The sequence below is a fragment of the Pygocentrus nattereri genome, chromosome 28, assembly GCF_015220715.1.
Source record: "Pygocentrus nattereri isolate fPygNat1 chromosome 28, fPygNat1.pri, whole genome shotgun sequence".
Lineage (NCBI taxonomy): Eukaryota > Metazoa > Chordata > Actinopteri > Characiformes > Serrasalmidae > Pygocentrus > Pygocentrus nattereri.
The window spans coordinates 2,001,622-2,028,837 of NC_051238.1; the positions used below are offsets into that span (position 1 = coordinate 2,001,622).

General features: G+C 41.5%; 1 protein-coding gene across 4 annotated transcripts in view; it reads right to left on the minus strand.

Moving 5' to 3' along the window:
• Positions 1 to 27,216, minus strand: part of atp2b3a (ATPase plasma membrane Ca2+ transporting 3a) — an 88,860-nt gene that overhangs the window by 27,474 nt on the left and 34,170 nt on the right. For 2 of the 4 annotated variants that reach the window (XM_037535900.1, XM_037535902.1), the window contains exons 3-13: positions 22,528 to 22,725; positions 21,133 to 21,390; positions 19,111 to 19,236; positions 15,150 to 15,278; positions 11,415 to 11,483; positions 11,198 to 11,236; positions 8,712 to 8,876; positions 7,712 to 7,926; positions 5,442 to 5,684; positions 3,381 to 3,622; positions 949 to 1,183 (exon numbers count right to left, since the gene is read on the minus strand). In XM_037535900.1, the coding sequence (XP_037391797.1) occupies positions 949 to 1,183; positions 3,381 to 3,622; positions 5,442 to 5,684; positions 7,712 to 7,926; positions 8,712 to 8,876; positions 11,198 to 11,236; positions 11,415 to 11,483; positions 15,150 to 15,278; positions 19,111 to 19,236; positions 21,133 to 21,390; positions 22,528 to 22,725 (1,919 nt within the window). The remainder of the gene's footprint in view (positions 1 to 948; positions 1,184 to 3,380; positions 3,623 to 5,441; positions 5,685 to 7,711; positions 7,927 to 8,711; positions 8,877 to 11,197; positions 11,237 to 11,414; positions 11,484 to 15,149; positions 15,279 to 19,110; positions 19,237 to 21,132; positions 21,391 to 22,527; positions 22,726 to 27,216) is intronic. The other 2 variants (XM_037535903.1, XM_037535901.1) reach the window with 1 other exon arrangement.

The window sequence follows — 27,216 nt, forward strand, 5'->3', positions numbered from 1 at the left end:
ATGTTTTGCATTCACTCACTAATGTTTTGCATTCACTCGCTAATGTTTTGCATTCACTCACTAATGTTTTGCATTCACTCACTAATGTTTTGCATTCACTCACTAATGTTTTGCATTCACTCGCAAATGTTTTGCATTCACTCACTAATGTTTTGCATTCACTCACTAATGTTTTGCATTCACTCGCAAATGTTTTGCATTCACTCACTAATGTTTTGCATTCACTCGCTAATGTTTTGCATTCACTCGCTAATGTTTTGCATTCACTCACTAATGTTTTGCATTCACTCACTAATGTTTTGCATTCACTCACTAATGTTTTGCATTCACTCGCAAATGTTTTGCATTCACTCACTAATGTTTTGCATTCACTCGCTAATGTTTTGCATTCACTCACTAATGTTTTGCATTCACTCGCTAATGTTTTGCATTCACTCGCAAATGTTTTGCATTCACTCGCTAATGTTTTGCATTCACTCACTAATGTTTTGCATTCACTCGCAAATGTTTTGCATTCACTCGCTAATGTTTTGCATTCACTCACTAATGTTTTGCATTCACTCACTAATGTTTTGCATTCACTCGCTAATGTTTTGCATTCACTCACTAATGTTTTGCATTCACTCGCTAATGTTTTGCATTCACTTCTTCCTCAGGGTCGCAGGGTTCATAGAATATGATCCTCATATGTTTCATATCAAAATGCTCCGTTATTTTCATTGCTACTCAGCCGGACGTACAAGTGAGTTTGTGGACTCCGGAGGGTTAAATTCATTCTGCCACTCGGCACTTTAATGCCAACGTAGCAAATGCAGCGTTACTGTTAGCTACATTAGCCTTGTAACCCAGACATAAAGCTAATGAAATTATATACGTCACGTCACTTTTTGCTGAACCTGCACTTTTAAACACCAGGGTTTCAGTAGATATCAATGTTTCAGTGCTGACCTCTGGCCGGACGGGGTCCTCGATGCCCACCACAGCGATGCAGGTGAGATTATTGATGATGTCTGCCTCGTTGTCCCACTCTGGCAGTGGATCTGCAGTTAGGTCCCTGTAGGCCACGCAGATCGTCCGGAGGCCATCGCAGGCCATCGGTTCAATCACCTTTTTCACCATCTCGTCTCGGTCCCGCGGTCTGAAGGGGTGCGCCCCGCCGTCCCGGGACAAGACGGATGAACATCTGCAGCAAAGGAACAAAAACATATCCACCTTCAATTTTACTGAGTTAGGACAGGTTTAAACTCAAGTTAATAAGGGTAACAGTTACTATAGTAAGGGTTAAAGTTAGTACAGTACGGGTTAGGATTAGTACAGCAAGGGTGAATGTTGCTGCACAAAAAAGGAAGAGATAGTACACAAAGAATTAAGCTTAGTAGAGTGAGTGTTAGGGCCAGCACAGAGAGTGTCAGAGTTAGTAAGCATTAGTTTGCATTAGTACAGTAAGGTTTAGAGTCAGTACAGTAAGGTTTAGAGTCTGTACAGTAAGGTTTAGAGTCAGTACAGTAAGGGATAGTACAGTAAGGGTTATGGATATGGATTAAGTATAGCACAGTAAATGTTAAGGGTAGTACGTTAGGGATAGTACAGTAATGTTTAGTGTTAGTACAGTAAGGGTTATGTATAGTACAGTAAGGTTTAGAGTTAGTACAGTAAGGGTTAAGTATAGTACAGTAAGGTTTAGAGTCAGTACAGTAAGGTTTAGAGTTAGTACAGTAAGGGGTAAGGATAGTACAGTAAGGTTTAGAGTTAGTACAGTAAGGGTTAAGTATAGTACAGTAAGGTTTAGAGTTAGTACAGTAAGGGTTAAGGATAGTACAATAAGCTTTAGAGTTAGTACAGTAAGGGGTAAGGATAGTACAGTAAGGTTTAGAGTTAGTACAGTAAGGGGTAAGGATAGTACAGTAAGGTTTAGAGTTAGTACAGTAAGGGTTAAGGATAGTACAGTAAGGTTTAGAGTTAGTACAGTAAGGGGTAAGGATAGTACAGTAAGGTTTAGAGTTAGTACAGTAAGCTTTAGAGTTAGTACAGTAAGGGGTAAGGATAGTACAGTAAGGTTTAGAGTTAGTACAGTAAGGGGTAAGGATAGTACAGTAAGGTTTAGAGTTAGTACAGTAAGGTTTAGAGTTAGTACAGTAAGGGGTAAGGATAGTACAGTAAGGTTTAGAGTTAGTACAGTAAGGGGTAAGGATAGTACAGTAAGGTTTAGAGTTAGTACAGTAAGGGTTAAGTATAGTACAGTAAGGTTTAGAGTTAGTACAGTAAGGGGTAAGGATAGTACAGTAAGGTTTAGAGTTAGTACAGTAAGGGTTAAGTATAGTACAGTAAGGTTTAGAGTTAGTACAGTAAGGGTTAAGTATAGTACAGTAAGGTTTAGAGTTAGTACAGTAAGGGGTAAGGATAGTACAGTAAGGTTTAGAGTTAGTACAGTAAGGGTTAAGGATAGTACAGTAAGGTTTAGAGTTAGTACAGTAAGGGGTAAGGATAGTACAGTAAGGTTTAGAGTTAGTACAGTAAGGTTTAGAGTTAGTACAGTAAGGTTTAGAGTTAGTACAGTAAGGGTTAAGTATAGTACAGTAAGGTTTAGAGTTAGTACAGTAAGGTTTAGAGTTAGTACAGTAAGGGGTAAGGATAGTACAGTAAGGTTTAGAGTTAGTACAGTAAGGGGTAAGGGTAGTACAGTAAGGTTTAGAGTTAGTACAGTAAGGGTTAAGTATAGTACAGTAAGGTTTAGAGTTAGTACAGTAAGGGGTAAGGGTAGTACAGTAAGGTTTAGAGTTAGTACAGTAAGGGTTAAGGATAGTACAGTAAGGTTTAGAGTTAGTACAGTAAGGGGTAAGGATAGTACAGTAAGGTTTAGAGTTAGTACAGTAAGGGTTAAGTATAGTACAGTAAGGTTTAGAGTTAGTACAGTAAGGGGTAAGGATAGTACAGTAAGGTTTAGAGTTAGTACAGTAAGGGTTAAGTATAGTACAGTAAGGTTTAGAGTTAGTACAGTAAGGGGTAAGGATAGTACAGTAAGGTTTAGAGTTAGTACAGTAAGCTTTAGAGTTAGTACAGTAAGGGGTAAGGGTAGTACAGTAAGGTTTAGAGTTAGTACAGTAAGGGTTAAGTATAGTACAGTAAGGTTTAGAGTTAGTACAGTAAGGTTTAGAGTTAGTACAGTAAGGGTTAAGTATAGTACAGTAAGGTTTAGAGTTAGTACAGTAAGGGGTAAGGATAGTACAGTTTCTGTTTTTTTGGATGAGGTAACATTTAATTATTTTTCAAACAATTCCTTCAAATGGACTGAAATGCACGTGCTTAATAAAACGTCTGATAAGGACTTTTTGTTATCATCAGTGGCCTCTAATGGCTAATGCACCCATTCGTCCACACACTTTTTGAGCAGGATCTCTGAGGCTCCTTTGCTGTAGATGCGGAAGCTCCTGTCGGGCAGCTGGACGACGGTGCTCATGGACTTGCGGACGGAGTTAAAGGTGTAGACCTTGTAGAGCTTCTCCTCTGGAATCTGCTCTCTGACACACTGATAATCACGCTTCAGATCCAGAACCAAACCCAGCAGAGCACACTCCGTCTTATTCCCCACCTGCTTCGGCAGACCACCCTCTTTATCAGCCGCCTAGACAGAGAGAGAGAGAGAGAGAGAGAGAGAGAGAGAGAGAGAGAGAGAGAGAGAGAGAGAGAGAGAGACAGAGACAGAGAGAGAGAGAGAGAGTGAGACAGGGGAGAGAGAGAGAGAGGAGAGGGCGAGAGAGGAGAGGAGAGGAGAGAGAGAGAGAGAGAGAGAGAGAGAGAGACAGAGAGAGAGAGAGAGGAGAGGAGAGGAGAGAGAGAGAGAGGAGAGGAGAGGAGAGAGAGAGAGAGACAGAGAGAGAGAGAAAGAGAGGAGAAGAGAGACAGAGAGAGAGAGACAGAGAGACACAGAGAGAGAGAGAGAGAGAGAGAGAGAGAGAGAGAGAGAGAGAGAGGCAGAGAGAAAGGAGAGAGAGGAGAAGAGAGAGAGGAGAGAGAGGAGAAGAGAGAGTATAAATGATTCGCTACCAAACCGCTGTCTGCCGTGTATAAGCTGAATGTATGTTGTGATTTATATATTTCTATTATATAAATTAGATCTTAAATCCATTGCGTGACGTTAAGCCTCCTGTAACACACATTCTAAACTCACTTAAAGTGATTGTAGCGAGTAAAACGATCTCATTATGATGGCAGATCGTTTCGCTTGGTTCCGTGCTAAAATCTACAGAGCCCCATTGGTCACATCCTGTATGAATAAAAGTCATGCGTGGCATGGGAATGAGATCCTAATGCATGATCCTGTTCCCACACCTTACTCGGTCGAGGCCACGGTTTAGTTATCTTATTCCCATGCCTTACTAAGTCATGGCTATGCATTATTTTCATTTATACAGTATGTGACCAACTGGGATGCATAAAAATCACTAAAAATAGGCAAAAAATCATCTTGTAATAATCTCAACATGAGAAATTAGACATATGAACCAGAATTAAGATCGTCTCTTTGACAAGATGCCATTTTTCGCAGCGTAATAAACCGCTTTCTTAAAGTGTGGGTGCCAGAAATGCCCGCCCGTACATAGAGCTGGGTGATAAGGCAAAAATATAGTATCGCAATACTTCAAGAAATTTTCATGATGCACGATATGTCACAGTATTTATTTTTTCAGATATCTGATCAGAGAAAAAAGAACCAGCAGAGCTACATTTTCAAAATACTATCAAAAAATTTAAATGCAATTATTTTTATTCATTTCATGGCAAAAAAAGTATTTTCAAGTGAAATGATCTGAAATGTAGTCAGAAAATCTAATATTTCTCCTGCTGAGATTGTCTTTTATTTCTAATTAATATTTTTTAATTATTTAAGTGATTTTGTTGAGTAATATTATCTTACTACTTGGGCAGTTGTGCTTGTAAGAAATGAGCTAGAAACCAGCAAAATTATCTGCCAGTATAGTGAGACAATTTACTTAACAGTAAGCTAGATAATCTCATAATAAGTGCACGACCATCTAAAATGGGAAATATTAGATATATTGACTAGATATAAGATCATTTTGATTGACAAGAGACCATTTTTTGCCATATTTGGCACTAAATCCAGTTGAACAGGCCTAATTTTGCTCTCTTTATAATGAAACATGCAGTTGGTCAGTGTCTGCAAGTGCTGACGATATTCACAGTATGTTTAGTGCATTATAGTATTATATATTATGGTGTACTGTGACATCATTTATCGCGATAACGATATGTTATCATATTGTCCAGCCCTGACCTGCACATATCGAAAAGACAGCCAGCTAGCAACAACAGTGAGATACGCAGCTACAGTCAGTATTGCCAAAATACCACGTGAGCCCCCCAAAAAACAACGACGAGCTTGTAAAATGTGGTGTGAACCCCCCTCTTTGACTCCTCACCAGGATTTTGGAGGTGTATGCGCTGTTGAGGGAGATGGCGGTGGTCAGCAGCTCGAGCGCGTGATGGCTGATGTGCTGCGGTGTTGGGATCTCGTGGAAATGCTGATCTCCTATGTAAATCTGCACGGCCGTCATCCGGTTAGTGGTTAACGTTCCGGTTTTGTCCGAGCAGATCGCTGTGGCGTTTCCCATCGTCTCGCACGCGTCCAGGTGACGCACTAGGTTATTGTCCTTCATCATTTTCTGTGGAAATACACAGGGAAATGTGACTGAACCTGGAACAGGAAGAACAGAAAGAGCAAAGAGTGGAATAAAGAAAGTCAACTATCTGGGGTCCACAAACTCGCTCGTGGGTCAAATTCTCTGTTTCTATATGTGTGTCTGTGTCTTTGTGATGATCCAGCTCAGAAATCCAGTTCAAACCCTTCCTGAATCTGTAGAGCCGCCCTTTCCAATCCATCTCATCACGAGATCCAACAAGACTCACATCCGGAGTTATGAGCCTATGGAGAGGGGCTGAGATGCACGTCATCTGCCTCTCCCCGTGTGGAGCTGCTGGATTCGTGTGTCCGTCTACATTCTGTGTGAAACTGACCGACGGACACTCAGGAATTCACTAAGGACTGACCGTCATGCTGGAAACCCTTAATTCTTCATTCAGTCCACATCGGAGACTCGTGTGAAACGGTGTCAGAGAGTTTACAGCTGCTGAAGCTGCTGCAGCGGGTTTGGAAAGTAGTGATGAAGATAACGGAGCATTTAGATATGAAACAGATGAGGATCAGGTTCTATGAAGAACCTTTAAAGGAGAGTTTAAGAGGAGATGGACAGATCCAGAGAATGCCCTGAGACCCCAGAAGGGTTAAGAGCCTCATAGTATGGTTATTTATCGCTACGCCCACAGTAAAAAAACATCACCTCCATTTTTGTTGCCACTCTATAGCGCCACTCTTGGTGAGCTTTTCATGGTGAATGGACTGAGGTACAAAATGTCTTTATGTTAATGTACATTATGCTAACTCACATTTAGTTTAATGCTATTAACCACGGACTCACCTTTACCGGACAATCTCGTTAGATATAACAATTCACCTTTACTACATGATCTCATTAGATATGCTCACTCGTCTTTACCATTTTAAATATGATGCCTCATTTTTACTTCATAATCCTGTTAGATTTTCCATTGCTTTAATCTCACCGTTACTTCATAATTTCAGATAAGATCACTTACCTTCATCACATAATCTCATCGCAAATGCTGACTCACTTTTATATCTTCTTAGATATGATGACTCATATTTTATTACATAATCTTGTTATAAATGCTGACTCACTTTTACTATACAATCTGGTTAGAAATGCTGACTCACCTTTACTGGATAATCTGGTTTTAAATGTTCACTCACCTTTTCTGGGTAATCTGGTTAGAAATGCTGACTCACCTTTTCTGGATAATCTGGTTAGAAATGCTGACTCACCTTTTCTGGGTAATCTGGTTAGAAATGCTGACTCACCTTTTCTGGGTAATCTCGTTAGAAATGCTGACTCACCTTTTCTGGATAATATGGTTAGAAATGCTGACTCACCTTTACTGGATAATCTGGTTAGAAATGCTGACTCACCTTTTCTGGATAATGAGGTTAGAAATGCTGACTCACCTTTACTGGGTAATCTGGTTAGAAATGCTGACTCACCTTTTCTGGATAATATGGTTAGAAATGCTGACTCACCTTTTCTGGCTAATCTGGTTAGAAATGCTGACTCACCTTTTCTGGATAATCTGGTTAGAAATGCTGACTCACCTATTCTGGATAATCTGGTTAGAAATGCTGGCTCACCTTTTCTGGATAATATCGTTAGAAATGCAGACTCACATTTTCTGGGTAATCTGGTTAGAAATGCTGACTCACCTTTTCTGGATAATATCGTTAGAAATGCTGACTCACCTTTTCTGGATAATGAGGTTAGAAATGCTGACTCACCTTGTCTGGTTAATTTGGTTAGAAATGCTGATGCACATTTTCTGGATAATCAGGTCAGAAATGCTGACTCACCTTTCCTGGATAATATCGTTAGAAATGCTGACTCACATTTTCTGGATAATCTGGTTAGAAATGCTGACTCACCTTTTCTGGATAATCTGGTTTTAAATGTTCACTCAACTTTACTGAATAACCTGTTTTTAGATGCTGACTCTTAAATGGGCAGATGGTTAGAAATGCTGACTTACCTTTTTCTGGATAATGAGGCTAGAACAGCTGACTCACCTTTACTGAATAGGCCAGTGAAATGGTGACAGCCAGCGGCAGACCCTCCGGCACAGCCACCACCAGCACTGTCACACCGATGATGAAGAACTTGACGAAGTACTGCACGTATATGGGGGTGCATTCAGTGAGCCATGGACGATCCTGAACGACGAACGTTTCGATCACAAAGTAGAGCATCAGGATAATCACAGTGATCGCTGACATCACCAACCCTGCAGGGGCGAGGGGGGGCAATAAAAGGGGAAGTAAAGTCATCATCAATTCTGTATTTTATTTTTTATTATTTTATTATTAATTATTATTTTTATTAATTTATTTATACCTTTGGCCAAAATAAAATCCTTGGACTATATTCAAATATAAACATCATTGCAAAAATGCCAACACTTGAGCATCACTGATCAAATTAATGAAACAGCAACAGCAAACATCAATAAAGTGGTCAGAACCATCTGCTGTCTGCTAATCAATATACTAATCACAGTCAGGAGAAGATTTCACAGCAAAACACACCGATCAGCCACTTCATAACAACCACCTCCCTGTTTCTACGCTCACTGTCCAGTTAATCAGCTCCACTTACTGTATAGCTGGTCTCTGTAGTTCTACAGTTACAGACTGTAGTCCATCTGTTTCTCTGATACTCTGTTACCCTGTTCTTCAGTGGTCAGGACCCCCATGGACCCTCACAGAGCAGGTACTGTTTGGGTGGTGGGTCATTCTCAGCACTGCCATGGTGGTGGAGTGTTAGTGCAGTGCTGAGAATGATCCACCACCCAAACAGTACCTGCTCTGTGAGGGTCCATGGGGGTCCTGACCACTGAAGAACAGGGTAACAGAGTATCAGAGAAACAGATGGACTACAGTCTGTAACTGTAGAACTACAGAGGGAAACTATGTGGTCAGTGGAGCTGATAAAGTGGACAGTGAGTGCAGAAACAAGGAGGAGGTTCATTTTAACGTGTTTATTTACTCTGATTGGTGCACAGAATCTCACCTGCTTTCCCGATCTGCACGGCCAGCTTGGTGAGTTTACCCTGAAGCACTGATTTCTCCTTTTTGGGGACGCTGGCTTTCTTCTTCTCTCTCTCCTCCACCTCTCCTCCCTCCGCACTCTTCAAAGGCTGCATTTCCATGGCAACTGCCTCGTCCTGCTTCTTCGCTGAGGTGAGCAAAGTCACAAAGTTGTTGGAGCAGCTGGATTAGACAGCACAACCTCACAGTCTCCCTGTCTGTCAGACTGCTGGGGACATCTAACCTTTATCTGACTGTTAGCACGTCAGCAGATTCCCACCAGGTAGAGGAGAACAGACGCCTGTTTCTCTTTCTTTGTTTCTGGCAAAAATATTTCACAATGTTGACAAAGTATTTACAAATAATCACTTCTTTTCTCAAAATACTGACTTACTCTCTCAAAATAATAAATAAGATTTTAAATAATGATTAGTATCTGTAAATAAACACTTATTTTCCTGATACATAGACTTAATATCTCCAAATGATGACTTATTTCCTCTAAATGTTGACTAAGCATTTCAAAATACCTTATTTTCAATAGAATTTAAGATACTTTGTTGAAATAATGAGTTACTACATTTTAATGAAACAGCTATTTTGGAATATAAGTCATAGCAAGACAGTAAGTTATTATTATGATATGTCATTACTAATATTTTCTCAATATTTCTCAATAATTTAAGAAAATAGGTCATTATTTTGACATAATTGATATTTTGAGAAAAAAGTATTATTTCTAAATAGTAAGTTGATCTTTTATGAAAATAAGCAGTTATTTTTACACAGCAAGTCATTACTCATATTTTCTCAATATTCTGAGAAAATAGGTTATTATTTCAACATAGTAAGTCAAAATGTTAAAAATAAGTCATTATTGCTACATAAGTCGATATACTGATAATGTTATTTTGATACCACAAGTCATTATTTTGACACAATAAGTCAATATTTGGAAAAGTCATTATTTCTAGATATAAAATGCCAAATTTGACATTTTGCTGCTAGAAACTGAGTAAGAGAAAAAGTGATCATGACCATCTTACACATGTTTGTTTCTCCTCTGTTTGGCAGGAATTCTTTGGCTTCCACACTCAAACCTCTCAGGTCTTTAAACCACCTCTGAACCAAAAAGAGCGTCAATATGAGCTTTTGGAGTTTTTACACTAGTTTGTAGGTTTTACACTAGTTTGTAGTTTTTACACTAGTTTGTAGTTTTTATACTAGTTTGTAGTTTTTACACTAGTTTGTAGGTTTTACACTAGCTTGTAGTTTTTATACTAGTTTGTAGTTTTTACACTAGCTTGTAGTTTTTATACTAGTTTGTAGTTTTTATACTAGTTTGTAGTTTTTACACTAGCTTGTAGTTTTTATACTAGTTTGTAGGTTTTACACTAGTTTGTAGTTTTTATACTAGTTTGTAGTTTTTACACTAGTTTGTAGTTTTTATACTAGTTTGTAGTTTTTACACTAGTTTGTAGGTTTTACACTAGCTTGTAGTTTTTATACTAGTTTGTAGTTTTTACACTAGCTTGTAGTTTTTATACTAGTTTGTAGTTTTTACACTAGTTTGTAGGTTTTACACTAGCTTGTAGTTTTTATACTAGTTTGTAGGTTTTACACTAGTTTGTAGTTTTTATACTAGTTTGTAGGTTTTACACTAGTTTGTAGTTTTTATACTAGTTTGTAGTTTTTACACTAGCTTGTAGTTTTTATACTAGTTTGTAGTTTTTATAATAGCTTGTAGTTTTTACACTAGTTTGTAGTTTTTACACTAGTTTGTAGTTTTTACACTAGCTTGCAGTTTCTATACTAGCTTGTAGTTTTTACATTGGTTTGTAGTTTTTACACTGTTTTGTAGTTTTTACACCAGTTTGTTGTTTTTACAGTAGTTTGTAAAAGAAAACGGTCAAATCATTATTGAAGCTGCTCTTCATAGCAGCAGGACACTGTAATGAACCTGAAGCTGAGAGGTGAGGATAAACACACACAAAACATAAAAACAGAGCTGATTCATCATAAATGGAACATTAACAGAGACTGTTTTGTTACGGTGCTATACTGTTGTATATTAGATAGATAGATAGATAGATAGATAGATAGATAGATAGATAGATAGATAGACAGACAGACAGACAGACAGACAGACAGACAGACAGACAGACAGATAGATAGATAGATAGATAGATAGATAGATAGATAGATAGATAGATAGATAGATAGATAGATAGATAGATAGATAGATTCTAGAGTTTTACAGGTGGCTATGCAGATTTTCACTCACCTTCACATCTGTGTAAAAGTGCTGTGACAATTAATGTGATTTGATTTGATGTGATTTGATATTGTTACACTGCCCACCCCCAACAGGGTGTCACCAAACTTTTAACAGTCACTCACACCTTACAGAGCATCCTAATAAACCACAATCCAGACTGAGCTCACTGAATGAGAGATGAAGACGTTTACCTTTGTTCTGATTGTTCTCCAAAGTGCCGTCTTGTTTCCCTGTAGAAAAGAACGGCATTAGAAACGAGGCGACCCTGCAGATTCACACTGGCACTCAAAGTGGCGGCAACACGGTATAAAATCAGCACAGACACAGAACGCAGAGGAGAAGTGATGAAAGGCAAAGCCCTCAGTTCCAGGCACCACTGTTCTCTCTGCGGCTGTGAGCTTCACCTACCATTAACAACGCTGCACTCTTTGGCGGGAGCCGCGGCAAACTGCACGGACGAGCTACTACTGACCTCAGCTTTGGTTAGCAAATAGGATACGGGGCACGGATGAAGGTGGCATGCAAAACAAAGAATGAGAGAACATAAAGTTAAATGAAAAACTATGAAATACTGAATCAAAATGAGTGAATAAACATTGGTCATCTGTAATTACAGGTCAGTTTGAGTCAGAGCTGGACGATATGCTCTTCTAAAAGTTCCAGATATGACAATATACAATTTTAAAAGCAATAATATTTACACTAGTGGTTTATATCAGAGGATAATTTACATCTCTGATGGTTTCAGTATATATCATGGTAAGTTTACATATTTTTCTTCAAATAAAACCATTTTAGATGCTTAAGTAAACCAGTTCTTGTAGGTTTATAGTGGTTTATTATTCTGGGAAGTCTCTTCAATTTTTAACATGCTGCAAAAAATGGACTTGAGTAAAATGATCCTAAATAAAAAAAAAAATTTATATATTATTTTAAAAAATCTAATTTTAGGTCATTTTATTAAGCAGTATCTCACTATATTGGCAGAAACGTGTGCTTGAAAACAGCTAAATTAATGGCAAAATTATTTTACTCAGTAAAATGACCTAAAACAAATAATCAATGTCTAGAATGAAGCTAAATAATCTAGAGTACATATAATATAAGAGCACAACCATCTAAAAATGGGAAATATTACTTATTTCCACTAGATTTAAGATCATTTCACCTGACAAGAGATAATTTTATGCCGTGCAATAAATTGGAAATACTTTATTGGGCAAAATGGTGGAAAAAAAACTGAACAATATATTTGTATATTGAAAAAGTCATCATTTTGAGCTACTGTGTCAATACTTTGATCAAATACGACAAAATATCAAATAAGCCCATATTTTGAGTAAGTATATCGCTGTTGTCGGAACAAAACCTTGTATCTCCAAAACGGTGACTTTACAATAGAAGGAAAAAACCTACTTTACTTTTAATGGAAGTCAATGGAACCAGAATTTTTTCCAAGCAACTTTGGGCCGTTTCTTTTGGTCCATTCATCATGAAATTCATACACAATATAAAAAGCAACAGCCTTTTTCAAATTATGTCAAAAACTCTTGCAAAATTTTTTTTGCTGGTGCCAGAAACAGAGAAGAAATCTGACACTTGATGAAAATGGCGCTGAATGTTGTTTATGTGTGAGAGCTGAACAGCTTCAGCAGCTGCTTGATCAAATTTCCACTCCACCTTAAATGGAGCAGCTGTTACATTTTGCCATTCAGTTAAACCAAACAACTGACTGTAACTGCTGCCCCCTTTAAGGTGGAACCGAAGGAAACAGAAGTGCGGCAATCACTCTAGACTAACTTCTATTGACCACTACTACTCAGTATAAATCAATATTTTATAATTTAACCACATTTAATTTCTGACAATTACCTGGTTAAGATGTAAACCGAGCGGTTCAGAGTGGTTTGGTGTGAAACGCTCTGTTCTAGATAAACTTACAGAGTCAGAACTGCTCACAGTGGTGGTGATAGGAACCAGACGTCCCTCTAAAAGCTCCTCACAGAAAGTTCCTACAGGAGATGGTTATGAATTCACTGCCTGATGACTGAGATGCTGTTTTATGATAGCTTATGTGGGGCAGTCGTGGGCTGGAGGTTAGGAACCGGCCTCGTGACCGGAAGGTCGCTGGTTTGATCCCCAGAGCCGACAGCACATGACTGAGGTGTCCTTGAGCAAGACACCTAACCCCCAACTGCTCCCCAGGCGCTGCAGATTGGGCTGCCCACTGCTCCGGGCAAGTGTGCTCACTGCCCTCTAGTGTGTGTGTGTGTGTGTGTGTGTGTGTGTGTGTGTGTGTGTGTGTGTGTGTGTGTGTGTGTGTGTGTGTGTCCTCACTAGTGTGTATGTGGTATTTCACTTCATGGATGGTTTAAATGCGGAAGTGAAATTTCCCTGTTGTGGGACTAATAAGGGTCTCTTAATCTTAGAAAACTTAAACTCCATTCATGGTGGAGGGATACATGCAGGATCCTGTGCGGCAAAATAGGCCCCAAAGAAAACGTATTATTCCAGATCTTCCACTATTTTTCCATCATCAACATTCCATATGAACTCAGAAGACTTGTGGAGGTTCGCTTGTGGTTCTGGATGGTAAATAATATGTCTGTATTTGTGTTGTCGTCATGGCGACGCCTGGTTCCCATCACCACCACTGTAAAGACGTCTGAGTCTGTAAGTTTCTCCACAATTAGTCATTTCACATTCAGTGAAACTACAAGTTGAAATGTCGCCTGTGTGCAGTTTTGGTTGAGCCTGTACTGAACAAAACAGCATAAATGTTAATGTCGTGTTTATTGTAAAAACTGGTACCGTGCTGTGCAGTACCAAGTTCAGGTCAGTCTACTCTGGACATGAACTGAATTTCAGTGGAATATATACAACAATCAGGCACAACATTATCAGCACCTCCTTGTTTCTATGCTCACTGTAGTCCATCTGTTTCTCTGATACTCTGTTACCCTGTTCTTCAGTGGTCAGGACCCCCATGGACCCTCACAGAGCAGGTACTATTTGGGTGGTGGGTCATTCTCAGCACTGCAGTAACACTGACGTGGAGGTGGTGTGTTAGTGTGTGTTGCACTGGTCTGAGTGGATCAGACACAGCAGTGCTGCTGGAGTTTTTAAACACCTCAGTGTCGCTGCTGGACTGAGAATAGTCTACCAACCAAAAATATCCAGCCAACAGCGTCCTGTGACCACTGATGAAGGACTAGAGGACGACCAGCACAAACTGTGCAGCAGCAGATGAGCTGTCGTCTCTGGCTTTACATCTACAAGGTGGACCGACGAGGTAGGAGTGTCTACTAGGGTGGACAGTGAGTGGACAGTGTTTAAAACTCCAGCAGCTATAAGCTATATAAGATTATTACACTTATTTCTAGACATGTTTTACTTCTTTTAAGTCATTTTATCTAATTAAAGGGTCTTATTCCATTGGCAGACCATTTTACTTGTTTCAAACATTATTTCTTAAAATAATCACAATTATTTGCATCATTTCGCAAAAAAAGGTCAATAATCTTAAAATAATGAGAAATATCAGACATATCACTAGATTTCAGATGATTTCACTCACTAAGAAATCGTTTTTTTGCAGTGTTAATGAAAATAAGTCAGCACATCTTCAGTTTTTCTGTTTTAAATGAGTTTAGTAGGTAACGACGTAAGAAGTTGCTGTAAGAAGTGGGCTTGAACCAAGAAACACTGTGTGCCAACATAATGAGATCATTTTATTTACTTATATCACTAAAAACAAGGAAAAACGTCTAGAATTAAGTTAAATAGTATTATTATACACGTCCAACAATCTCAAAATGAGACATATCAGAAATGTAGACTAGATTTAAGATCATTTCACTTGATGATTCATCGTTTTGGAGGATTTTTACTACATAAGATCAGCACCCAGACCAACAGCTTTAATCCATTTTCATGGCTGTTTTTAAGTGCAATGAGCTGAATTTCCTCTCATGAGCCGGAACACCGGAACCAGAGCTCGTCCTAATTTTGTCCTAATTAATTCCTGTCGTCTAAAACCCAAAGGAGTGCACCGATGATGAGGAGAGATGTTCTGGGTGATCGTTCCCTCAACACTACACATTTCTGACACGTGTATTAGCAGCTGAAGCTACTCTTTCCTACCCTTCTTGTTCTCCTTCTTCTCCTCCTCCACGTCTCCGGCCCCCAGCAGGGTGAAGATGATCCCGGTCTGAGAGTTGATGCCCACAGCAGTCACCACCATCTTCCCCGAACCCTCCATAACGTGGGTGCCTGAAAAACAGCACAAATGAAACACTTTATGGAGTTTGTATCACCCAGTAAGGCCAATCTCACAGCAACAGTCCGATTAAAAGTCCGGTTTTCTCTCATCCCAAACGCTGCACAGCAAAAGAAATGGTCTCTTGTCGAGTGAAATGGTCTTAAATCTAGTCTGTATATCTAACACTTCTAGTTCTGAGACGGTTGTGCACTTATAATAAGATTATCTGCTCATTTCTGGGAATGATTTCCTTCTTTTGCTCTCCCGGAGGTTGTTCCCGGAGGATATCTCCCGGAGGGAGTTGAAATCATTCCGAACAGGGGCCTCCGACAGTCGCTCCCAGCACACCCTCACTCTTCGCTTGGGCCTACCGGGTCTGACCACCAGTCTTCCCTGCCATCTGATCCAACTCACCACCGGATGGTGATCAGTTGACAGCTCAGCACCTCTCTTTACCCGAGTGTCCAGAACATTTGGTCCCAAGTCAGATGAAACGACAACAAAGTCGATCATTGACCTTTGACCCAAGGAGCTCTGGTACCATGTACACTTATGAACATCCTTGTGTCCGAACTTGGTGTTCGTTATGGACAATCCATGCCTGGCACAGAAGTCCAATAACAACTCACCATTCGGGTTTAGATCGGGCAGGCTGTTCTTCCCAATCACGCCTCTCCAGGTCTCCCAGTCATTGCCAACGTGAGCATTGAAGTCCCCCAGTAAGACTATGGAGTCTGTAGGCGGGACCCTTTCCAGAACCCCGCCCACTCGCTCCAGGAAGGCCGAATACTCTGACCTGTTGTTTGGTGCATAAGCACAGACAACAGTCAGAGTTTTCCTCTCTGGGATTATAATTCGCATTGAGGCGACCCTCTCGTCCACCGGGACAAACTCCAACTGCACGGCCACCAGCCGGGGACTTGTGAGTGAACTCTGACCGCTGCAGCACAACTTTAATTAAAATGCCTTCACTTCTACATTTCACTCACAGACGTGCATAAAAATCTTCCTCTAGATCCTCGAGTACAGGATTAAATGGATAAATAATTCATTTCAATAAAAACATACATGAATAATGCATTCATTTTCATTCTGGAAGGATTTTAATGTCTCTTTTCTGAGCTTTCAAATTAGTGATCAATTCACTTCAGCAGCAAATCACCACAGTAACGTCCACAGCTCTGTCTAAGACTGTGTTTATCTGTGTATTAGTGAGTGTTGGCGTATGTAATCCGGTTTATGCTGTGGTAGAGCCTGGCTTTGCTCTCTCCCTCTCTCCCTCTCTCCCTCTCGGACTGAAAGCTTCACGTGATGCACAAACAGAAACACCAACAGATATGCTCATCATCCTGAAACACTGCCGCAAGGAAAAAGCTTCAGCTTCCAGTTATTTTAATGACTCTAGTCTTATTTATTTATTTTTTGTGTTGGTAACACTTTCTATGAATGTCACGTTTGTAAGCATCTATAAACACATTCATAACATGTTATAATGCATGCATAATTGCTATGGGATATCATAGCAATGACCTAGTAACAACTTAGCAATGACCTGGGATACCATAGCAATGACCTAGTAACAACTTAGCAATGACCTGGGATACCATAGCAATGACCGAGTAACATTTTAGCAAAATCCTGGGATAACATGGCAGCATCTTAGCAACCAGCTGAGATACCACAGCAACAGCCTAGAAACACCTTAGCAACCACCTGGTATTCCATGACAAAGGCTTAGTAACACCTTAGCAACCACCTGGGATGCCATAGCAACAGCCTAACAATATCTTAGCAACCTCACAAACTTGTCTAATTTCCTTGTTGCCTGTTGCTTAAATACATACATTTTATATTTTAATTAAAATCACAAAAAAATCTTTGGCACTAAAGAAACTAGAATTGGCCATAGAAATTTATGATGCACCTCGAATCGAACCAGGAACTTTACCGAATTCGAATATGTGTGTGGTTACGGCCCTAACAACACAGCCCTGGTGTTGCGCGGTGCCGCAGTGTGCTGTTGAGATCATTAGGCTGGCAGATCGAGCGTCTCTGAGGCTCTAATGCGTCTCTAAGCTCGTCTCTGAGCAGCAGGAATCTGATTAGCTCGTTATCAGCCTCCAGAGAGACACAGAGAGAGAAAGATGAGCCGGACGTTTATCAGCCAATCAGCTTCATCCACCAACCACATCCGCACACAGCAAGAAATGTTTACATCTGCCTCAAAGGAAGCGATCGCATCAAACATGGAGATATTTTCATGTAAACATGATGAGGGACAGAGCATTTGGACTAGATGCCAGCGTTCGAAGGAATAGTTTGATAATAAACACAATCAGTAGAAAACACAAAACATTTCGTGTTAAAGAGGAACTTCATCCCACATAAACAGTACTGTTTCTGGTGTTTCTGATCAGGCAGTGTGCCGTGAGCCATTGACTCAAACCACCGAAGTCCCAGAAAATGATGAGCAGTGAGCGACAGGTAGAACGAACAGTAGAACATTCCCTAAAACTGTGACAGCTGGCTTCTAATTATCTTCTAATCATAGCATAGCAACCACCTGGGATACCACAGCAACAACCTCGCAACACCTTATTAACCACCTGGCATATAACAGCAATGACCTAGTAACATCTTAGCAACCACCTAGAATAACATGGCAACACCTTAGCAACCATATGGAACACCATAGTCATGGCCTAGTAACATCTTAGCAACCATCTGGGATAACATGGCAACAACTTAGCAACCACCTGGGATACCACAGCAAAAACCTAGCAACACCTTTTCAACCAGGGGGCGGTAACATTGTTTGATTGGTATACTGTGGCATGTCTTCATACGTCGATGTCATCCTAGCCTAGCAAGCGACCATACACACACAGCTGAAACGTGAACATGTAATCATAATAATGTTAATAATGCGAGTCACAGCTGCTGATACTGAAGTAAAAAAGGTCAAACAGAACTAAAGTGTGATAAACTGTAAGTAGTGAATGCTGTGAGAGCGCCCCCTGCTGTTTATCAGAGCGCCCCCTGCTGTTTATCAGTCGCCCTCTGGTGTTTATCAGTGTCGCTGCTCCCCAGTTTCAGTCTCCATTTCCCAAACGCTTTAGCCGAGCGCACTAATGTTACTCCTTCTAATAAACAGACACACGTTCAGCTCCGCCTCCTCATTATTCACCACCATCACTGTAATATTTCATCATCAACATTAACACAGGAAGGTGGTCAGAGGGGCGGTGGAGTTCGAGTCAGCAGCGTCTGAGATGTTTAAAACGCAGAGTTAGAAGAGAAAAACATCTCCCAGTGAAAGCCACGTTTTACAGTAGAAACAAATGGAGCTCATTATGCTGGTAGTGAACTACGCTGCCTGACTCAGCCGCCTAAAAACCATAGAAACGGACTTTAAACAGAAGTTAGGACCCTGTTGGGGTTCATCCTAAAGTTAGGACAGGATTTAGGATGGTCCATTAGGACCAAAAAGGGTTCTGTTATTGTTTCCAGGTCAAGCTTTTACACAAAAGGAGAACCATATTTGTATAAAGCCATTTTTCAAACACCATATACAGCATATTCTCCATTAATCTGAAGAACCGTTTCATCATGCAAAGAACCATCTCAACATTGTTCTCAACAGCACTACTGCCTTTACTGAAGAACCCTTGACGAACTAGTGAGTCATACAGTGTCAGAAACCACATCATGTGGTCTGTTAGAGATTAGGTTCCAATCTCCAATCTCCTGGCCTTATTCAGCATAAACTGTTTTTTAGGGGGAATGTTATGCTGAAATGGACACAATGATGTTAGACAGCACAAAATGAGACTCGTCCTGCACCTGAGAGCAGCATGGGGTCTCTGTCGATGGCTTTGCGTACGTGGTCAGACTCTCCAGTGAGTGAGCTCTCGTCGATCTTCAGGTCGTTGCCCTGGATCAGCACTCCATCAGCCGGGAGGAGATCACCTGCACGCAACCAAAACCACAGCAAAATATGTTAAAATGTTCAATCTTAACTCTAATCTCAACCCCAAAACTCCATAGGTTAGAAATGCAGACTTGAACCTGTCAATATAGCATGTAAAACAAAGTTCACCCTCTACTGCAAACATTAGCAAGCAAGCAAGCAAAGCTTATTTATCTAGCGCTTTTTACAACAGGTGTTGTTAGAAAGCAGCTTTACAGAACAATCAGCATTACAGAAAGAAAAGAAAAGAAAAGAAAAGATATTCCGGGTCTGAGCCCCCATGAGCGTCGCCAGCGGCAACGGTGGCAAGGAAAAACTCCCTAAAAGAGGAAGAAACCTTGAGAGGAACCAAGATTCAGAAGGGGAACCCATCCTCCTACGGTCGACACCGGATAGCACACATTATTAGTATAAAGTATTAAAGTACAAAGTGGGAAAAAGAAAAGCAGCAATTAACTTGATTAATTTATGATTATGCAGCAGCGGCAGCATCTGAGGGTGAGGACTGCACAGCATTGTACAGCATGAAGCTCAGTGGTGGTCAAGCTGGTCCAGAAGGCTGGTGAGCAGCGGCACCTGATCAAGGCAGAAGAAGCAGCAGCATCAGACGCACAGGATGGGCAGCTGATCAACTCGGCAGAGAAAGGAAAGAAAAACACAGAGTCAGTTCTGTAAAGAGTGGCTGACCACAGATTACAGTAAAACAGAGCAGCAGAGACTCCAGCAGGTCCAGACCTGACAGGGAGACTAATCACCAAAGGCTCCACTGTACAAGTAAGTTTTTAGCCTAGACTTAAAGACTGAAGCTGAGTCTGAGTCCCGAACATTAACAGGAAGATTATTCCAGAGCTGGGGGGCTCTGTATGAGAGGCTCTCCCCCCTGATGGAGCTTTATTAGTTCTAGGTACCAGTAGTGAGCAGCACCTTGTGATCTAAGTAGGCGTGATGGTTCATAGTGGGAGAGAAGGTCACTCAGGTACTGAGGGACGAGCCCGTTTAGAGCTTTATAGGTCAGTAATAGGATTTTATAATCAGTGTGAAGTTTAACTGGTAACCAGTGCAGGGCTGATAAAACTGGGCTGATCTGGTGAAACTTTATGAGAGCAATTAAAAAAATATTCAGTTCACTTTTCATGAATAAATTGGTCCTTGATTTGTTTTTTCAGACCATTTCAAAACATTAAAAAATGGCGACATTGTGTGACAATGGGAAGCAATGATATACAGCGCCCTGCTCCCTGAAGTGGTGAGGCCTGGCTTGTGACTGGTTAAACCCATTCCACTGTCGCACTGTTGCTTTGGAAAATGAGTTTGTTGCCCTGAGGCAACACCATGCAATAGAGGGTTAAACATGGTTTATTACATAGCTTTGAATTTGTGTGATTACATTTAAATAGCACAGAAGAAAGACACTGGGTCTCGTTGACCAACAGTTCTTAAGAAGAAATTTCTTCTCAAAGCCCACGGTTTTGACGAAGATTCAGTTCACCAGTGTTCTCTTACGTAAGAACAGAATCTACAGACTCAGGAACACAGACGTGAGGACAGTTCTGGGCTTTAAGAACCTGACGGAGACTTTTTCTCAGGACCTTTCTCAAGAACACACTTAAGGACAAACTCAGGAGGACACTGGAGAACGAGGTCCAAAGACTTTTACTCCACTTACAGTACTGTGCAAAGAGTTCAGGCACTAAAAATGATGTCTGTGCCTGAAACTGTGACCTGGCCGCTTTTTAGTGCACTGTTTTGGGGTTCCACTAAATTTTGATGTTCTCCACTCAAACAAGCCCACGATGCACCACAGTCAGTAGTGTACAACAGATGCACCCTAGCAGAAAGGAGATACTAATAATGCACTGCATTGTTTCGTTCAAGAAGAGATGATCCGTACTGACCGTATTTGACCTGGGCTACGTCCCCCACCACCATCTCAGCCACAGGGATCTGCAGGACGGTGCCGTTCCTGACCACAGCGAAGCGCTGCTCCTGCTCTATCCGGCTCTGCAGGCCACGGAACTGTTTCTCTTTACTCCAGTCATTAAACGCTGTCACCACAACCACACAGAGAACCGAGAGCAGGATCGCCGCTCCTTCAATCCACCCTGCTTCAGCTTCACCTTCATCCTCCATTCCCCCTGAGACATTACCACAGACTGAGGGAGAGAGAGAACAGAAAAGAGAAGGAGAGAGAGAAAGAAAAAGCAGAGAGAGAGAGACAGATAGAAAAAGAGAGCAGGCAGGAAAGAAACAGAGATGGCAAGAGAAAAAGATAAAAGAGAGAGAATATGAGAGAGGAAAGAAAGATGGCAGAAGGAGTGGAAGTGAAAGGAAAGAAAAAGAGAGAAATGTGTTTTAATATTTGTAAAATGTACAACAGCATAACATTAAACATTCTGATATTTTGATATAATATCTCTCTCTCTTTCTCTCTCTCTCTTTCTCTCTCTCCTCTCTCTCACTCTCTTTCTCTCTCTCTCTCTCTCTTTCTCTCTCTCTCTCTCTCTTTCTCTCTCTCCTCTCTCTCACTCTCTTTCTCTCTCTCTCACTCTCTTTCTCTCTCTCTCTCTCTCTTTCTCTCTCTCTCTCCTCTCTCCTCTCCTCTCTCTCTCTCTTTCTCTCTCTCCTCTCTCTCACTCTCTTTCTCTCTCTCTCTCTCTCTCTTTCTCTCTCTCTCTCCTCTCTCCTCTCCTCTCTCTCTCTCTTTCTCTCTCTCTCTCTCTCTCTCTCTCTCCTCTCTCTCTTTCTCTCTCTCTCTCTCTCTTTCTCTCTCTCCTCTCTCCTCTCTCTCTCTCTCTCTCCTCTCTCTCTTTCTCTCTCTCCTCTCTCCTCTCTCTCTTTCTCTCTCTCCTCTCTCCTCTCTCTCTCTCTCTCTCTCTCTCTCTCCTCTCTCTCCTCTCTCCTCTCCTCTCCCACCTCTCTCTCTCTCTCTCTCTCCCCTCTCCTCTCCTCTCTCTCTCTCTCTCTCTTTCTCTCTCTCCTCTCTCCTCTCTCTCTCTCTCTCTCTCTCCTCTCTCTCTTTCTCTCTCTCCTCTCTCCTCTCTCTCTTTCTCTCTCTCCTCTCTCCTCTCTCTCTCTCTCTCTCTCTCTCTCTCTCTCTCTCTCCTCTCTCTCCTCTCTCCTCTCCTCTCCCACCTCTCTCTCTCTCTCTCTCTCTCCCCTCTCCTCTCTCTCCTCTCTCCTCTCCTCTCCCACCTCTCTCTCTCTCTCTCTCTCTCCCCTCTCCTCTCCTCTCTCTCTCCATTTTTCTAAAACTATATATATATGTATATGGTCTGGTTAATGAGGTTTACCTTCGCTGTCGCCCCCCGGAGGCTGATAGAAGCTGAGGCCGAGCGAGATGATGGCTGCGATCTCCAGGATGATGAGCGTAACGTCCTGCAGCGCCTCCCACACCAGCTGCAGGAACGTCTTCGGCTTTTTAGGAGGGATGAAGTTCTGTCCGAAAACCTGCCACCGCTTCTCCAGGTCCGCAGGGTCGTCCGACAGACCTGTAGGTGAGTGAGAGAGCGAGAGACACTCATCAGCACTGACTTCAGCCTCCTGCTGCTTCTACAGCACACAGGAGTTTTCACTGACACACGAGCAGGAGATTCATTTTACAAATATTTCATGCTATATTTCTTTAAATACTCGTTACATCATGACAGCAATCAATAAATCAAACACTCCGACAATAAAAGAACAAAATCGTTATGAGGCCACAGGACTGTTAAAACCCCCTGGTAGACCAACAAGAGTTCTGCTATGTCTTCTTTATAGAACCTTATATAAAACACTCTCCGTCAATCCGAAGAACCATTTCACCATGCAAAGAACCATTTAAGCATGAAATGGTTCTGTATCGAACTCTCCATCAAATTGCTCTGAATAGAACCGTTGCCTTTACTAAAGAACCCTTGAAGAACCATCTTTCTGAAGTGTGTAGTGATGCAGGACTTTCTGGAGTCAACACCGGCTCACGACTCCTGCCCAGTAAGAACCCAGCACCAGAGCCGGTGATAAAGCAGAGATGAAAACGTCCTAAACATAGTTTACTCTTTTGAGTAGCTACAGATTATAGTGATAGGATAAATTGGTAGATTATACCAAGAAATAAGAGGCAGATTAATAACTCCAGCTTTACACAATTCAATCCAATCCTGAAGAATAAATCAAATCAAATCAAATCAAATCACGTTTATGGTCACATCACTTTTACACAGGTGGAAAGTGAGTGACAATCTTAGGTGCGTAGCCCCCTTATAGAACTTAAATACAAAAAAATATATAAACATCTAAGAAGAAAAATAAATATATATATATATATATACACACTGACTCTCAATATACACAGTATACACCAGTACTGCACTATTCCAATGTACAGTAATAGGTTCTGAAATAAAGCTGTGCTGCTGTTCACATTGCGTATGTGCAGTTAGTCTGAGGGAGTTAATAAAGGAGATGCAGGTTCTCCGGGACTGAACACTGATATAGAATCTTCCAGATTGTACAGGATGTGGAGAGAAGACGTACAAGATGTCAGTCTATATGTGTGAGTACAGGTTTGCTAGATTGAAGGTGCTGGAGGATCAGAGTGAGTCTGATGGTGTGGATGAGGTGGTGATTGTCCATGGAGATGATGACTCAGCAGTGACAGGCCTATAGACCGATACACCAGCACTACTGGCTGTTCAGCAGCCTGACGGCCCGGGGCAAGAAACCATCTCAGAACCAACTAAATCACGTCCCATGCATAATTATTTCCCACTTGAATGTCCCACTTCGCTCATAAAGCAAGTTACAGATGAAATTGCTTTCTGATTCCGATTCACACTGACATTGAAAATTTGTGGAGTTTGGCTAATTTGACACCGATAATTTGACACTGGCTGAGCTAGGCTAAGGTTAGCTGAGCCTGGTGGACTGCAGTCTCACTCCCACATGAGTCTAGAACCCTTATTACACCTATTAAAATAACATGTATTGTTTTCATTTTTTTTTATTGTTGAGTGACAAATATTTGATTGCTGTCCAACTAAAACCTGCAACATGCCCATCAGTAGGCTCCAGCCTACTGACTCCGACCCTGACGGAGAAGCGGCTGAGAAAATGGATGGATGGATGGATGGATGGATGGATGGATGGATGGATGGATGGATGGATGGATGGATGCCCATCAGTAAAATTAAATGTTAAGCTATATCCTCCTTATTCTCATCTTCATTAAGACTTGAGTGGAATATGGCCAGAACTTCCCTATAAACTATAAACGACATCCTAACCCAACAGAAATCTGGGAACAAATAAAAATCTAAATAGCGTTCTACGCTGATACTTGTAAAAGGTCTATCAACAGAAACTTGAAACTGCAGCTAATGTGCAGAGAGGAGAACTGGTACCCAGCAATGATGTTCAGGGGTGTCAAACACTAGAAGGTGCTGCCAAAGGAAAACACCAATAATGGGTTAATACGGAAACTTTGAGCAAAGCCAAAGCTTGAATAATACTCAAATACTTTATACAGAAGAACACATCAGCACTCGGTAACACTAACCAATCAGCTCTCAGTAGCAGTAACGCCAACCAATCAGCTCTCAGTAGCAGTAACGCCAACCAATCAGCTCTCAGTAGCAGTAACGCCAACGAATCAGCTCTCAGTAGCAGTAACGCCAACCAATCAGCTCTCAGTAGCAGTAACGCCAACCAATCAGCTCTCAGTAGCAGTAACACTAAACAATCAGCTCTCAGTAGCAGTAACACTAACCAATCAGCTCTCAGTAGCAGTAACGCCAACCAATCAGCTCTCAGTAGCAGTAACACTAACCAATCAGCTCTCAGTAGCAGTAACGCCAACCAATCAGCTCTCAGTAGCAGTAACACTAACCAATCAGCTCTCAGTAGCAGTAACGCCAACCAATCAGCTCTCAGTAGCAGTAACGCCAACCAATCAGCTCTCAGCAGCAGTAACGCTAACCAATCAGCTCTCAGTAGCAGTAACACCAACCAATCAGCTCTCAGTAGCAGTAACACTAACCAATCAGCTCTCAGTAGCAGTAACGCCAACCAATCAGCTCTCAGTAGCAGTAACACTAACCAATCAGCTCTCAGTAGCAGTAACGCCAACCAATCCGCTCTCAGTAGCAGTAACACTAACCAATCAGCTCTCAGTAGCAGTAACGCCAACCAATCAGCTCTCAGTAGCAGTAACGCTAACCAATCAGCTCTCAGTAGCAGTAACGCCAACCAATCAGCTCTCAGTAGCAGTAACGCTAACCAATCAGCTCTCAGCAGCAGTAACGCCAACCAATCAGCTCTCAGTAGCAGTAACGCCAAACAATCAGCTCTCAGTAGCAGTAACGCCAACCAATCAGGTCTAAGTAGCAGTAACGCTAACCAATCAGCTCTCAGTAGCAGTAACGCTAACCAATCAGCTCTAAGTAGCAGTAACACTAACCAATCAGCTCTCAGTAGCAGTAACGCTAACCAATCAGCTCTCAGTAGCAGTAACACTAACCAATCAGCTCTCAGTAGCAGTAACTCTAACCAATCAGCTCTCAGTAGCAGTAACACTAACCAATCAGGTCTCAGTAGCAGTAACGCTAACCAATCAGCTCTCAGTAGCAGTAACGCCAACCAATCAGCTCTCAGTAGCAGTAACACTAACCAATCAGCTCTCAGTAGCAGTAACGCCAACCAATCCGCTCTCAGTAGCAGTAACACTAACCAATCAGCTCTCAGTAGCAGTAACGCCAACCAATCAGCTCTCAGTAGCAGTAACGCTAACCAATCAGCTCTCAGTAGCAGTAACGCCAACCAATCAGCTCTCAGTAGCAGTAACGCTAACCAATCAGCTCTCAGCAGCAGTAACACCAACCAATCAGCTCTCAGTAGCAGTAACGCCAAACAATCAGCTCTCAGTAGCAGTAACACTAACCAATCAGCTCTCAGTAGCAGTAACGCTAACCAATCAGCTCTCAGTAGTAGTAACGCCAACCAATCAGGTCTCAGTAGCAGTAACGCTAACCAATCAGCTCTCAGTAGCAGTAACGCCAACGAATCAGCTCTCAGTAGCAGTAATGCCAACGAATCAGCTCTCAGGAGCAGTAACGCTAAGCAATCAGGTCTCAGTAGCAGTAACGCCGACCAATCAGCTCTCAGTAGCAGTAACGCTAAGCAATCAGGTCTCAGTAGCAGTAACGCTAAGCAATCAGCTCTCAGTAGCAGTAACGCTAAGCAATCAGCTCTCAGTAGCAGTAACGCCAACCAATCAGCTCTCAGTAGCAGTAACGCCAACCACTCGGCCCTCAGTGGAATTAATGCCAACCAATCAGCTCTCAGTAGTAGTAACGCCAACCAATCAGCTCTCAGTAGCAGTAACGCCAACCACTCGGCCCTCAGTGGCATTAATGCCAACCAAGCAGCTCTCAGTAGCAGTAACGCCAACGAATCAGCTCTCAGTAGCAGTAACACTAAACAATCAGCTCTCAATGAGAGTAACGCCAACCAATCAGCTCTCAGTAGCAGTAACACTAACCAATCAGCTCTCAGTAGCAGTAACGCTAACCAATCAGCTCTCAGTAGCAGTAACGCTAACCAATCATCTCTCAGGAGCACTAATGCCAACCAATCAGCTCTCAGTAGCAGTAACGCTAACCAATCAGCTCTCAGTAGTAGTAACGCCAACCAATCAGCTCTCAGTAGCAGTAACGCTAACCAATCAGCTCTCAGTAGCAGTAACGCCGACCAATCAGCTCTCAGTAGCAGTAACGCCAACCAATCAGCTCTCAGTAGCAGTAACGCTAACCAATTAGCTCTCAGTAGCAGAACGTTATCAGTTTGTTAGGGTAAACAATTCATCTTCCAATTATTCAAAAGTGAGATTTGGAGTTCCGCAGGGCTCTATTTTAGGACTATTATTATTTACTCTATACATGTTACCATTAGGCAGAGTTATAAGTAACCATGACATCAACTTTCATTGTTATGCAGATGATACT